The 15,395-nt window shown below is 48.8% G+C and overlaps 1 protein-coding gene across 3 annotated transcripts in view; it reads right to left on the minus strand.

Moving 5' to 3' along the window:
* Positions 1-15,395, minus strand: part of PITPNC1 (phosphatidylinositol transfer protein cytoplasmic 1) — a 228,926-nt gene that overhangs the window by 103,849 nt on the left and 109,682 nt on the right. For all 3 annotated transcript variants that reach the window (XM_040989533.1, XM_040989535.1, XM_040989534.1), the window contains exons 3-4: positions 5,378-5,466; positions 4,287-4,294 (exon numbers count right to left, since the gene is read on the minus strand). In XM_040989533.1, coding sequence (XP_040845467.1) covers positions 4,287-4,294; positions 5,378-5,466 — 97 coding nt within the window. The remainder of the gene's footprint in view (positions 1-4,286; positions 4,295-5,377; positions 5,467-15,395) is intronic.

Here is a 15,395-nt window from a genome sequence, read left to right on the forward strand (position 1 = left end):
CTAATGTTCTTGGGAAAGCAGCAGAGGATAGCCAAATGCTTTGGGCTCCTGCAGCCAGGTGGGAGAGCTAGATGAAGCTCCTGGAACTGGCTTCGGCCTAGCCCAGCCCTAGCTGGTGTGTCATCTGAGGAGTGAACCAGTGGGTAGAAGATGTCTTTCTCTTTAGCTCTGTAACTATCTTTCAAATCAATGAAACTTAAAAAGGGAAGATGCTGTGATGAGGAGGCATGGTCACAGCAGCAAAAACCCAGTGTAGCTGTGTATTCTAGGTTGCTTCTCAATGTGTCATGGCTTGTGTTTCAAATCCAACAAACGCAAAGAAAATCCATCCTCCCTCTTCACTATTGAGACTAAATTGCTTCTACCCAGTTATGTTCATCTTCATGCAGAGACTTTTTTTTTTTCAATTCTAGAGAAGCACAAGCAACTACTCTGGAAGCATCTGCCTGTGACTTGACAAATGTGTGAAGGACCTGCCAGCGTGAAGGACTGGTTCATGGGTCTGTCCCCTGAGAACCATTCTGGAGCTATTCTTTGTTCACTGTATAATTAAGATTGTTTTCCCATAACCATGCTAAAGATATTTTTCCACTTCCTGGGCAAATGGCCTTTCCACAGAACCACACGCACACACACACACATACTCGCGGTGATGGCAAAATTCTGCTATCTCTATCAGTGAATACTGTTGGAGCACCAGGTGACCCTGAATACAAAGTCGTCCTCCCTGGATATTGTCACCAGTGAGGGCCGCATGGGGTCTCAGGCACAAGACCCAGGGAATCCCAAGATGTGTTGCAGCCACTCTGGGCTAAACCCTCTGTGAGGAGACACGGTGACAGAATGTTCACGGTCCCCAGGCAGGGATCTTAGCTGGGTGTCTGGCATTAGGAGAGGTTTGCTTTGGGAACGCAGGAAATATGGAGCTTGGGAAAGACATCAGAAAGAGGTATTTAGGATGAAAGCATCGAGTGACACAGGGCTCAATGAGAAGCACAAAAACCATGAAAAAAATATGAGAGCCAAGGCAACTAGCTCTCCTAGGTCCTGGGGCAGCCCCATGGTTAGTCAAGGGGAGGCTCATGGGCCCAGACCGCCAGGGGCAGGGAGTGTGAGTACACAGCTGAGATCAGGCTAGAAGGCACATGAGAGAGCACACTGCATGCCACAGAAGGATACACCTGAAGCCAGAAAGACAGAAAGAGAGAGAGAGAAAACACCAGAACCCTGACACCACAGACAGTGAAAGAAAAGCTGTCCTCTGTCTGGAACAATAAATACAATTGAAGCAGCCAATCACAGTGTGGCTTCCCTACAGAGACTGAAAGGCAGGCCTTGAACTGACACTCAAAGCACAAGTGGCCCTCCATGTCCTGCCAGCCAGGACCCAAGCTCGATCCTTGCCTCCTGGCCAACAGGGTGGACTCTGCCTGCTATGGATTGAACTGGATTCCCCCAAAATTCAGGGGAACCTGTCAGCAGTCCTACTGTGATGGTATTTGCATATGAGGCCTCTGGGAGGTGCTCCTGGTTACGTGACTCCAGAAAGGGCAGGGTCCACAAGACAAGATCAGCTCCCCATGAGAGTCTCAAAGACCAGTTCCGCCAAATTCCACCCTGCCTCTGAATGGTTGCCAGGTCAAACACAAGACAATAACCTTTTACCAAAGCCACATCCCATGCAATATTTGGGATATACTGACACTTCTGCCATGGGATGGAGGTACTCCCCCTGCCCCCAGCCCACCTGACATTGAAAGAATCATGAATCTTAAATGTACTTCAGATGCCCAAGGTTCTGGACAGCACAGTTGAGCAAAGGAGCACACATACAACATCTGTTGCTTTCTCTTGTGCTCTGGGCGGAACTGAACGGGAGCTGCCAGCTCTGCACAAGACTACCAAGTCCAAAGTCAAAATCCTAAACAAGCTTGCCAATTAGTGTGTCCCATCTTCCTGCCAAATTTGTGAGTTGAGCCATGGGAGAGTCAAAGATTGCCCCGTCTGCCAGCTGTACCTGCCTGAGCCCCAACTGGATCCTGCTCTTGGGGACCATGTCTGCATTCATGAAACTCAAGGACCCAGTCTGAAGGCCAAGGGCCACTTCCTCCCCTATCGCAATTGCTCATCTGTCTGGATTCCCAAGAGCCATGCATTTGGTCCTCTGCTTTGAGCTTCTGCTCCCAACTCAGCAGACAGGGCTGGTGCCAGTCTGTCCCCTAAATAGAGTCCCCACTGCCTGCCTAAAGAAAAAATGCAGACTTGCTGGTGACTTTCAGGCCTGTATATTGAGTGTTCAGCTCTTCCCCACTGGATCATGACCCTGAGGGCAGTGATAACTGCTCAGCAGTGTCATCTAACATGATGTTTTGCATCTCAGAGGCATTTAATCAATGACTGTTGGCCTCATAGGGAAAGACAGTAATTCAGCGGACTGGACCCAAAAGAGGCCAAGTAATACTCTGAGTCAAATAGGGGAGCTGGACAGGAGCCTGTGCAATTGTAATGGCATTTCTCTTTATGTTTTGTCCCCAAAGGTAAGTCATTTGTATCCCTGTGAAAGTCTGACTGGCATGATTAGAATTGTGCGGCTCTTGGGCCCGGTGGCGTGGCCTAGCGGCTAAAGTCCTTGCCTTGAACGTGCTGGGATCCCATATGGGCTCCATTTCTAATCCCGGCAGCTCCACTTCCCATCCAGCTCCCTGCTTGTGGCCTGGGAAAGCAGTCGAGGCTTTGGGACCCTGCACCCACGTGGGGGACCTGGAGGAAGAGGTTCCTGGTTCCCAGCTTTGGTTCAGCGCAGCACCGGCCGTTGCAGCTCACTTGGGGAGTGAATCATCGGACGGAAGATCTTCCTCTCTGTCTCTCCTCCTCTCTGTATATCTGACTTTGTAATAAAAATAAATAAATCTTTAAAAAAAAAAAAAAGAATTGTGGTGCAGAAGAGAAGGCATTAAGTCCTTCCATGCCCCAACAGAGGCTGGTCCAGGTGACTGAGGTGTCTGGGATGGAGGCTGGGGTGAAGGCTGGTCCCTGGAGGACTTAGAAGCGCTGAGAATGATATATATATATATCATATATTTCTCTCCACATATGTATATGTCTATATATATCTAACACACACATATATATGTATATAGATAGAGAGAGAGAGAGAGATACTATCCTATGATTCAATTCCCCAGATGGCCGTAAAGTCAGGGCAAAGGTAGGAGCTGGCACCTGCACCCAGGTCTTCTACCTAGGTGGTAGGAACCCAAGCCCCTGGCCCATCCCCTTTCCCCTCCCTGGCATACTAGCAGGAAGCTGCATCTGAAGCAGAGGTAAGTCTTAATCCCAAGTATTCCAAGACGAGATGCAGGAGTTCCAAGTAGAGGCTTAACATTCCATGCCACAATGCCTACTGTATATATTCTTAAAGTTGAATGTAATATCATTAAACAGGGCCAGGCATTTAGACTGATGGGTAAGATGCCAGTTAACAGGCCTGCATCCCCATTGCAGTGCCTGTGCTCAATGCCTGGCTCCAGCTCCTGAGTCCAACTTCCTGCTAGTTTGGATCCTGTGAGGCAATGGTGATGGCTATTGCCATCCATCCATCCATCCATCGTCTATTGCCTATCACGCATTCTGTCACTGAATGACTACGAATATCTTCTACATGATAGACACTTGCGGTCATGCATAGGACACGATCAATCATTTTCCTCCACCAATTCCTTTTTCCTTTGCCTGTTCTAATTAAAACCAAAAATTCAACTCTTATCACATCTTCTTGTTATAATAGCTTGATCAGCTGACCACTGGGGAAGATGATCCTATACTCTTGCTTGTGTGTGCAAGCAATGACTTCAGAGGTTCAAAGAACAGGAAGAAGTTCAATTATTTTACTAAGTTGCTAATACTGCCCACTGCAGAGCTCTGGGTGAATGAGCTGTAGATAAACACCACCTCCATCAATGAATGCAATCATCTCTCTAATATCCTGCTGCTAGAAAATCTTGTATTCTGGTGAACCACCACCAGAATACCAGTAGAACAGTGAAGTCATTTTGAAAGTTACCAGCAAGAGTTAATTATGTAAAGTGACAATTAAGGCACTTTAAATTAAATTTCATATTCTTGAGCAAATGAGTACATTTGAATTATTGCATTAAATATAAGCATGCAGTGGCCTGCATTTAAATATCTGATTCTGAATTATTCCCCTTTAAAAATTATTACATTGAGAAGGTGAACATGAAAGATGTTGCAGTTAAATTTAAAAACAAAGAACCGAAACTTACTGTGTATTCTGTTGCCAGATGTTCATTTGGAGAAACGCAGGCAAACGAGGAAAAAAAAAAAAAGAAAGAGAAAATGATGATTTAGCCCATGCTTACATCCAACATAAAACCACAGTGCTAACAAATACTGGTGAATCATTATCACTACAGATGTGGCAAAGAAATCATGCAAAAACAAAACATTCACATATACCGAATGCCACCGTATTGGCTCTGTAACTCAGGACTGGGAGACTTCTGTGGTTGCACAGATAAGGCAGGGAGGCAAGATTCAATTAACCTATAGGTTTGTGGCTAATTAAAACCCAAAGAGTTGGCATTATAAAAGCAGAATTAAAGACTCATAATTCCAGTGGAGCATGTCATTAACCACAAAGGCAATCTTTTAAGTGGAAAAGCAGCTTTTATCGGGAATAAAAAAGGGCCTCTTTTGATGTTCCTGGAGTGTGGGAATCTCAAAATTTGCATGTGTTCAGTACAGAAACCAAACGGTCTACATTTTTTCCCCTATTTTTTTTTTTCCTCTTCTGTTCCTAGTCCTTTAAAGAGCGTTTATTGTCATCGCCATACAAGTGAGAGGAAATGTAATCTTGAGGATGTTCTTATCATAAAGAACAAAGAAGCAGTTTAAGGCAGAAAGAACTAACGCAATCTTCTGAATGAAACAAACAAACAAATGGAGCTGGGGGGCGGGGCTGTGAAACAAAACTCAAAATAAGTTGTTTATGGACAATTCATACCCCCAAATTTCTTGGGGAGTGCTGGGGAAATGGGGCGTATTTCCCCATTTGGAAATACTAAAAAGGATTAGAAACTAAAAAAGATCTTCTTTATCTCCCTTCCCCACCAGTGCTGGAAGGACCACGGTGGACTGTCTTAGCTGAACCTCTGCCACCTGCCACAGCTCAGAATTAAGACTGAGCATCCATGATGCAGAAAGAAGAAAGCAAAAGGTAAGGGTGACCTTCCAGGGTGCCCAGAAGGGCCTGCCTGGATAGCGAGCCTCACGTAGCCCTACATCCATGAAATTCTACTACAGCTGTGCCCCAGCCCTTGCTCTGTGTGGCACGGGGGTTATACTAAAGACTCACCTGTGATAGTATAGGGATAATAGTTCCAAGCCTTCTCGGTGACATAGAATATCTTGGGAACAACAGCTCGGGCCCAACTTGGCAATTTGCTAAGAGAAAACAAAACAAAAAATTAATCTCTTGAGGGTTTCACCCTGTGACTATGCATGGAAATAAAAAAATTCTGAAGCATTTCTGCTGTCCATGACCAATTCTTCCTCATGTCTCTGGTCTTCACCCTGGTCAACTGTTTCCTGGGCACATGTCTGTGCTTTGTAAAATGTGTAAAGGCAGAAGGCTTAAAGGCGTGAAGACAGGGAACGCCCCCGGAGAGCAGGCACGCAGAATTCTCGGGCTGAGTTCTGAGAATCCAGCACCTGAGAGGTGTCATATTTGGAAGGTTGGGCCAGCTTGGTCTTTGCCTCCCAAGAGTGATAGAAGCAGAATAAAGAAATGTTTAAGTCAAGTTAGAGACAAGAGGGGACAGCAGCTAATATTAGATCTGCTTCAGCCTAGCCACTCACCTGAGAGACATTTTAAAATGTTTATGTGCTCACTTTTTTTTATTACAAAGGCCAAGGGAGGGGGCTGGCACTGTGGCATATCAGCCTCCCCTTGTGGTACTAGCATCCCATATGGGTGCAAGTTCAAACCCTGGATGCTCCGCTTGTGATCCAGCTCCCTGTTCATGCACTTGGGAAAGCAGTGGCAGATGATCCCTACCCCAACATGGGAGCTCTGGCTACCAGCTCAGCCTCAGCTCTTGCAGCTGTTTGGGGAGTGTATCGGCAGATCAAAGATCTCCAAGATCACACACATTGGAGGTTGCCACGGATAGGGGAGGCTGGGAGGGAGCTGGTGCTTCAAACACTTGGATGGTGCCAGACTGGGAGACGACACGGTCGAGTTCTGCAAGGTACCCAGCACGTGGTGGTCGGTTGTGAGATTCTGGAAAGCTAGCACAAGGACGTCTGTACATCCAAGGCTACTTCAGTTCTGCTTTGCTATCCTTCAGAGGCAAACCCTCTGGCACAGCATGGGTCCAGAGAATTCCTTACACTCTGTCCTTGAATACATAGTATCATCTATTTTTTTTTACAGTAGTTCTGCACAATTTTATCTTCCTCTAGCCCCAAGGGCTTTTATTTTGCTGCTTTCTTACTCATGGTGGCTACCATGAGGTGTCGTGGAGGCTGGTGTCTACTGGCAGATCTGACCCAGGGGATAACATGGACTCAGTCCCTTGGGGCTGCAGGTTGGCAATAAAGAGAATCAAGAAGCAGCTTTGGGGACTAGCACCGTTGGGTAGTGGGTAAAGCCTCCACCTGCAGCGTCAGCTTTCCATATGGGTGCTGGTTCAAATTCCGGCTGTCCACTTCTGATCCAGCTCCAGGCAAGCACCCCTGGGAAAGCAGCAGAAGATGGCCAAGCGCTTGTGCCCCTGCACACACATTTGGGAGACCCAGAAGAAGCTCCTGGCTCTGGGAAACTTAGCTCTGACTGCTCCAGAAATCTGGGGACTGAACCAGCAGATGGAAGATCAATCACTCTCAACTTTGAGTGTGATGCAGTGGAAAGCATGGACATGCACCATATCATAGTGTCTGGTTTTCATTCCCCATGCCCCTTCAATTCCAGTTCCCCATTAATTCATCGTGAAAGACAGCAGGGGAGGGTTGAAGCGCCTGGCCCCTGCCACCCACATGGGAGACCTGTCTGCTTCCTGGTTCCTAGTTTCAGCCTGGTCCAGCCCAGGCTCCTGTGGGCATGTGGGAAGTGAACCAGGAGGTAGAAGATCTATCTTTCAAATAAAGTGAAAATAGATAAATAAATATATAAAAAGCAGTGACTTTGATTTCCAAGTACATATAAAGAAGAAAGGGGGGACAACAAGTTCACAGAACATCAAATCCCCCAACCATTCTTGCCATGTGGAATGTCCATAGCAACCAGAGCCAGTGAAATACTAAGTGCTTTCCCGGTCTTCTCCTGACAGTGTCCAGGCGCAGTGTTTGGGAAGATAAATGGGTGTTTTCAGTGGGTGGTGGGGCTGGGCCTGAAGCTCTGCAGGTCCCAGCGTGAAGAGAACCAGTGCACTCACTGAGTCCCCAAACTGGGTGCGTGTCTCTGGAAGTGCTGCTGGCCTGGCCAAATGCGCAGGGTGAGCTGAAGCAGTTCTGAGCAGCACATGGTGGGAGCAGTCCCCCAGAAGCCTTGGGGTGGTAACTGTTCATTGATACTCCCTCCTCCGGCTCAGAGGGATGGGCTGCTCCTGACAAGGCATGGTGGAGTTTCTGCTGACAATGGATCCCATCAGCCACCAAGTTGGAGAGCCACTGAAGGAAACGGTCATGAGCAGAGCTTCCTTGGGTCCCCCCGAGCAACACGTCAAGGGCAGGGCAGGAAGACGCAACTTGCAGTTACAGCAAGTCAAATGTGTATGCTTGCAGTGGATTATAACAGGACGTGGAACATCTCCCCAAGGCAAGTGAAGCATTGCTGGGCTCAGACCAAGTGCTCATAGTTCCTCCTGCTCCATTCACCCTGCACAGCTCCTCAAACCCTCAGGTTTCCCTGCTTTGCACTGTGGGTACAAGTCCCCTAGTATCACACCCCTCCATTTCCCCGTTGCACCCAAAAAGCCTCCCAGCCAGAACCTGAATATTAAGCAACTATCATTTTCTGGAAAGAAAAGCATGACCATTGGTGAGTTTCCATTCACACTTGGGATGCTCAGGTCAGGACTCCAGATTCCGGAATTTTCACTTGAGCTGCGATTCCTGGGAAGATGTCCCCCTAACACATGCTCACGCAGTCAAGACAGCTGTTGGGTTTTAGGCCATCCTTCTATTCTGATTAGTACTAAAAAGGGGACTCTTCTGGTCCGAGCCATTTCCTTGGCTGGATGTGGGAGACATTGGTGAGAAGTTTCCTGAGTCTCTAAGTTTACTTATTGAAGAGGCAGAGACACACAGAAAGATGTCATTCCCGGTTCACTCTGAGTACTCATGAGGGGGCCAGGGCCAGAAGCCAGAAGCTGGAACTCAGGGACACGCAACATCAACTCATCACCCAGGGTCTGCATTAGCAGGAAGCTGGAGCCAAGAGGGAAGCTGGGAGTCAAATGCAGGCAGCCTGATATGGGACATGGGCATCCTACTTGGAGTTTTCCCTGCTACACCCAGCATGTGCCCCTACTTAAAGACTGTTTTTAAACACCCCCAACAGACCTCATCAGTCCTTGATGTAGAACCATGATTATTCAAATCATTTTGGTCTGAGAAAGTAAAATTTATTTTTCTCAGCAGCAATGATTTATCAGGGCTTACAAAGGAAAATGGAATTGATTCCCCACAGCTGCTGTCTGTCTCATGATGTGCACTGTGACACAGCCTACAGTTCATAAAAAAAAAAAAGCACCCCATCACTCAAACTCACTGCCAGATTTTACACAAGAGCCTACTTCTTAAAAGCCAGCAGGTGCAAATTGGGTCTGCTATCCATGCATGGGCCAAGATCAAACTTCCAAACTACCTGTCTCTACACAATGCAGGATCTGGCAGCATCGAGGAAGAACAGGGACAAAATCAAAACCTTACGGCTGGCATTGTAGCATAAAGCGTTAAGCCAACAGTGGCAGTGCGAGCATCCAATGGGGTGTTGGTCAAATCTTGGCTGCTTCACTGCTGATCCAGCTCCCTGCCGCTATGCCCTGAGAAAGCAGCCAAGGATGGGCCAAGCCATGTAGCAAACTCAGAAGAGGTTCCTGGCTCCTGGGTCCAGCCTGGCCCAGCCCTAGGTATTCGGGAAGTGAACCAGTGGATGGAAGTTCTATCTCTTCCTTTATCTCTCTCTGTAACTCTGCCTTTAAATAAGTAAAATAAATAAATCGTTAAACCTGCAACCTTTCCCAACTCTGAAAATGTTGTTTATGAAGATGCCGCCTGCCCTGCATCACACTCCCCTAGATGTGTGCCGATGCCTCCCAAGGACGGGCTTCACAAGATGCTCGCTTTCTTGCTTTTCAACTTCATTCTCAGGGCAGGCACTTGGCAAAGTGGTGGGACACTTGCTTTCTGTGTCAGAGCACTCTGGGTCAAGGCCCAGCTCTGCTCCAGATTCTAGCTTCCTGCTAACGCACTCCCTACGAGTGGCAGGTGATGGCTCCATCTGTGAGATTCTGCAACACACCTGTGGGAAACCTGACTGAGCCTGGCCCAGCCTGAACTACTGGAAGATGGACAGATGAAGCTCCCTCTCTGCCTTTAAAATAAACAAATAATTTTGAAAACTAATAGCCTTGTATGTGAATGAGAACATACTGGTGATGGAACCATCAATAGAAAGTTCCCCATGCCAGGTCAGAATGTCCCTCAGTACCAGGCAACCTGAGGTGGGGCTGGTCACCCCACAGAAGAGATTCTCAACAGAGGAGGTGATGTTCTCCACTCAAAGCAAAGTCTAAAAACATTTCTCACTGTTTCCACTGGGGAAGGGTTCTGTGTGTGGGCTTGCTTGCAGTATCTCCCATGTGGAGGTCAGGGACTCTGCCTCAACCTGAAACGCCAGCAGCAGTAAGAGTGGAGAAACTGAGCAGATCTCCTCTCCTCCCATCTATTCCCCAGGTCCCCTAGATCACAGCTGATGTAAGCAGGCCCTGGGGACAGGGGAAATGGGAGGTGAGATGTTTACCAACTTCACCAGAAGCTTCCAGATCCCGAATCCAGAAGGTGCCTCCATTAGAAGTTTCTGGTGCTTTGTCACAGAATTCCCCTGGGTTTCTAATCTCACATGGCAATTTATGGTGCTCCGGGATCAGCTACAGGAGGAGCTGACCGTCGTTGGGCCAAATGGAGTCTAAATGGGGTCTAATTTCATCTTCTCTACGGGGGAAGAGCCACGATGGTCTGGACTGGGATGACTTCTACCTTCCCGGCAGACAACACGGTTCAGGGTTTTTTTTTTTTTTTCTTTCTCCTGAATAGTGCACCTGCCACTTTCTGCACTGAGATGATGTTCCTTTTAAATAGGACCCCACTATTTTCACATCCTTTTTTCCCACTAGCCCCAGAGGAATATTCTGACCTTCTCATTCCTCTTTGTATAGAAACCTGGCACTTTGGGCAATTAGTTGGTAATAACCAATCACTCCTATCCAGTTCTGAGTGCAGTAATTTACAAGGTCTTTAAACGTCTTCTCCAGCTGCTCAGATTCATGGTTTGCTCTTCTGAGTGGTTACTGTGGCTGGGCTGTTACGTGTGCTCCTAGCAGAATTATTTACGGGGCAGTAAAGCGGCAAGCAGTTTCCCGGCCAGAGCTACAACCAGTAGGAGACAGAGCTACCAGCCTAATGCAGAACTTGTCCTTGAACCTGAACACAGGCCTTATGACCCCCGCACCTCCTACTTAGAGACACATTACTGGGAACAGCCAGAGTGCTGGGGAGCTCCCAGGTGAGCAGGTAGCTCTTTCATCTTCTAGAATATATTTTCCCCTATATAAATGATATGTTAATAACAACACAAAGCTTACATACTCTGTCCTAGAATGCAAGTCCCTCCAGGGCAGGGACCTCTGCTCTGTTCACAGCCTCATCCTCAATGCCTGGAATGGTGCCTGGCACACAGCAGTGTTTCTGGAACAGATGTACACGTCCAACCAGAAATCAATATGATCATGAAGTTTCTGAAACCCTCATGGAAAGCAGGGAAGAGGTCAGAACCTATGGCTCTGCCACTTACCCTGTCACTGGGTACCTGGGCAGTGGGCTCTCCCCAAGCCACATGATTGCTAGGCATGAAGCCTGTTTTGGGGAACATCTGGGCAATGGTCTTGATTTACTCAGTGGATCTGGGAGAGCTGGGAGAACAGGAAGAGGAAATAGGAGAGATGGCCACACCATGGCAACAAGGCCCTGCCAATGGACTTAGTGGGAGAAGGAGCCAGCTGGTGGTTTTGCATGCCTGGCAGAAAAGGGTTCGTGGCATATAGAAGCTTCACCCTCTGCTATGCAGTGTCACTACAGGACAGGAGTGAGTGGATGGAAGGTGAGAGCCGCCTCACGGGGGACATGCGCTCTTGGTGCAGACTGACTGAAGGGTTGGGCAGAATCACCATGAGGAGCTGGCAATCCTCCTTGACTGGCGGCTGCCAGCACAGCCTAATTAATCTAGTAGCCAGGTGGCAGCGAACCTGACACTTTATGGCTGAAAAACAAGCCTAAAAATAGGCCCGATACCCCTGTATCCCACCAACCCCATTCCTTCCCATTATGGGCTTCAGTGAGAAGCAACAGGAAGGATAAAGTGAAAAAGTAAAAGGCAATGGAAGAAAAGCCCACTTGTCTGGGCGGCAGGTTTTATTTAGAAGCACTATTGAGTGTTGGATTAGTATTTGCCTCTTTCCTTGGATGCTAATTGAAGCCAGGAGCCTTGAAGATAAGCTTAGAAATACATTTGGTTAACTTGACTGGCTCAAAAGGCTAAGATCAACAAGCCAAACGCAGGATTCTGTTGGGACCAACGGAAATGGAGCAATGCATTAATACTGATTCACCAAACAGATTATGCAGTGTCCCAAACACATCACAGACCCAACCATGTGTCAGACAGTCTGCAGGGAAAGCTGGAGGAGAAAGCAGCTTCACAGTGTCTGGAAACTAATAGGTAAGTAGTACAAGGATCGACTGCATTTTCAGAGGATGTATCCATTAAAAAAAAAAAAAGGCTGGCACAGGATCTGAGCAGATGCTTTTTCAAAGAGGACACACAAAGAGCCAAAGACCACAGGAAATGTCTTAAGTCCTTAGAGAAGTGCCCATCAAAACCCCCAGGGGGGCCCCTTTATACTCACTACATGGCTGCAACCAGAAAGAGCACTGCAAGCATTGGTGGTGACCATGCGGAGAGACGGTGACCCACGGGCCTGGCTGGTGGCCGTGTAAAATGGGGTGACCCCCTTTGAAAAAGAGGCTGCCAGTCCTCATCCCCACGGCTTATCAGGGCTTGGTCTGGGAACCCAGGGGGCTGCTGCTATTTGGAATTTGGGATCATGTGATAGAAAGACACAGGGAGCAACACAGCAGCTGTGGCAGTGATGGCTGGACGTAGCAGGAGTGAGTGTGTGTGTGTGTGTGTGTGTGTGTTGGGGTGGCACTGAGGTGGCAGAGAGAAGTGTTCTACTTGCAGATGAGGTCATTGTTAACATCTGGAGCTGCCCTGCGTCCTGCCCATTTATTCCATGAAATGTCTTTTCTGATTAGGACAGACATTTTCCTTGTATTGGCAACCATGATCTTGACTGAGCCCTCCACTTAGCCCCAACAGGTAACGTACACATCTGCTAAAGTGGGTCAGAGCTGGGGACAGATGTGTGCACTGTCTTTCTTTGCTTGGGGATAATAATTATTGTTGAATCTCACTTTCCACTGAGCAGTTTTCCGGTTTCCACATTACCTGATTACGCAGGCCCTGAGTATTTCCAGAGCCTCTAATAGTTATGTCGGGGAATAAATCAATAAAGCCGTTTCTGACTGTGATTTGGTTTCTCATATAGATTAATGTAAGGAAGAGAACCCATGTGTTTAGCCGGCTCGTGAGTGTTGGATTCAGATCCATGGGACAATGACAACTAATAACGTGATTGCATGGCCACTGGGAACACTGAAGCTACAGCCGGTCCATCTCTCAGGACCACACCACCCCAAGCAGGGACTCTTACAGGGTAGACAGATGGCCTCACAGGGCTGGAACCAACCAGCACTGGATCAGACTTTGACCAGAAGACAAGGACAAAAGATGCCCTCCAGGGGTGGGTATTGGGCAAAGCGGTTAGGACAGCAGCTGGGATACCTGTGTTGTAACTGCTGGATCAGTTCTGTCTCCAGCCCTACTTTCTAACAAATCAATGAGTGTTGGAGCCCAACCTGATTCTGCCCACCACACACACATGGGCCTCATGCAAACCAGTGGGAGCTGCAGCCTAGTAGGAGCGCGACCCACAATAACCCCCACCAGACCTGCCCCCTGCCCCCTTCCCATGCTTACCACTGTGTACAGCAGACTGGTCCAGCTGGTCACGTCCAGCTGGTCACATTCAGCTCTCATACATGTCGATAGGCACTAAAGCCTAGTTCAATCCAACCAGCCCCACTATTCAGCCCACACATGGCCGGTGGGTGACACTCTTTGTCTAGCCATGCCTGCCCCAATCCTGGTTCTCATGCTCACCAGTAGGAGTGGCAACCCAAGAGGGAGGTGCCCACTGTTTCCCTGCTGGGCCTACTCCCACTTCCGGATCGTGCACTCTCCAGGTGGTTCTGCAGGTTAACTTGACAGAATTGGCGCCCCCATGCGAGCATCTGCCAGCTGATGCTATGGCAAAGCCCAACCAACCCTCACCCACTCTGGCTTATGCATGCACCAGAAGGAACAATAAACCCAACCTGGCTTTTCCCTGATCCAGCTCACAGGAGGTCAACAGGTGTTGTAGCCCTGCTTGGTCTGGTCCGCCTCCATCCCAGCTTGTGCTCTCCAGTGGGAGTGGTGGTTCACCTGGGAGCCCCACGCAGCACACCTCCCCGGGTTTTCTCCCTTCCCCCTGGGTCTCATGTGTGCTGGTTGGGTGCTGTGGCCCAGTCTGGCATGGCCCACCTTGCCTTGGCATTTGCCAGTGGGTGTTGTAGCCTGGCTGGGCCCGGCACACCCCCAATTCCAGCTCCCACTGGTGGGGGTTACAGCCTAGCCCAGCCTAGCTGGCCCCCAATCCCAACCCTCACGTGAACTGACACGTCTCGTGACCGAACTCAGCCTAACCCAACCCACACTCTGTTCTGGTATTCAGATTCACCAGTAGATGATGTGAACTGGCCCTGCCTGGTTTGCCCCTGACCTGTGTCAAATGTACGCCGGTAGGTACCCATTCCCTGGCCTAGTCTGGGCTGCTCCCTAACATGGTTCTTGTACTTACCTGCAGGGACTGTGTCCTGCCAGAGGAGTTGCCCAGGTTTCTCCATCAGTACCTCTCTCAATGCCAGATCTTATGTCTACCAGTGAGTCCGTGGGCCAGCCCTACTTAGTCTACCTCCTGTTCTAGCAGAACAGTGGCCTTTCCTGACTGGCCTTCAACCCATTCCAGTTTTTATTGTTGGGTATTACAGCCCAGCCAAGTCTTGTCCACACCCAGGCACAGCTCACACATGGCACAGACCTAGCCTAGCCTGTCCTACACCTGCCCTGGTTCTCATGAGCACCAGTGGGTGCTGGAATCTAGCCCAGTCCAGCACACCCCAGCTCCAGTCCATACTTGTGTCACGGGACACTGAGCTATATTCAGACCAGTATGCAGGCCCTATTCCAGTCCCTGCACTCACCAGTGGGAACCACAACCCAGCCAGGGTGTCCCCTGAGCTCCCCAACCAGGCATGTTCCCAGCCATAGCTCCCATGCGTGCCAGTGGTTGCTCTGACCCAGCTTGGCATAGTCCCTCACCTATCAATAGCCATTGCCTTTGGATGCCGCAGCCTGGCCTGACCCGGCCTGCTCCCAGCCCCAACTCAGTCTGGTCCCATCCTTGGCTCATGTAAACCACTAGGTGTGGCAGCCTAGCCCAGCATGACCTGCACTCCAGCCTGGTTTCTATGCTTGCCGGTGAGCTAACATTTGCTGGGCCCTGCCAGATCCCCCACCTACTTCCAAAACCAACCCGCACATTAGCCAACAGTTAGGACTAGTTCTATATTACTTTAAGATTCATTAAATAAATAAGTAAAATAAATAAAAATATTATTAGAAAGGCAGATAGATAAGATTTATAGAGAGAAAGAAGAAAATGGAGAGAGATATTTTCCATCTGCCAGTTCACTCCCCAAATGGCCACAATGGCCAGAGCTGAGCTGATCTGAAGCCAGGAGCCAGGTGTCTCCTCTAGGACTCCCATGTGGGAGCACGATCCCAAGGCTTTGGGCCATCCTCCACCACTTTCCAAAGCTATAAACACGGAGCTAGATGGGAAGCAGCACAGCCGGGGCCCAAACCGGTG

This window comes from Ochotona curzoniae, unplaced genomic scaffold, assembly GCF_017591425.1.
Source record: "Ochotona curzoniae isolate NIBS_2020 unplaced genomic scaffold, NIBS_Ocur_1.0 contig_523, whole genome shotgun sequence".
Taxonomy (NCBI): Eukaryota; Metazoa; Chordata; class Mammalia; order Lagomorpha; family Ochotonidae; genus Ochotona; species Ochotona curzoniae.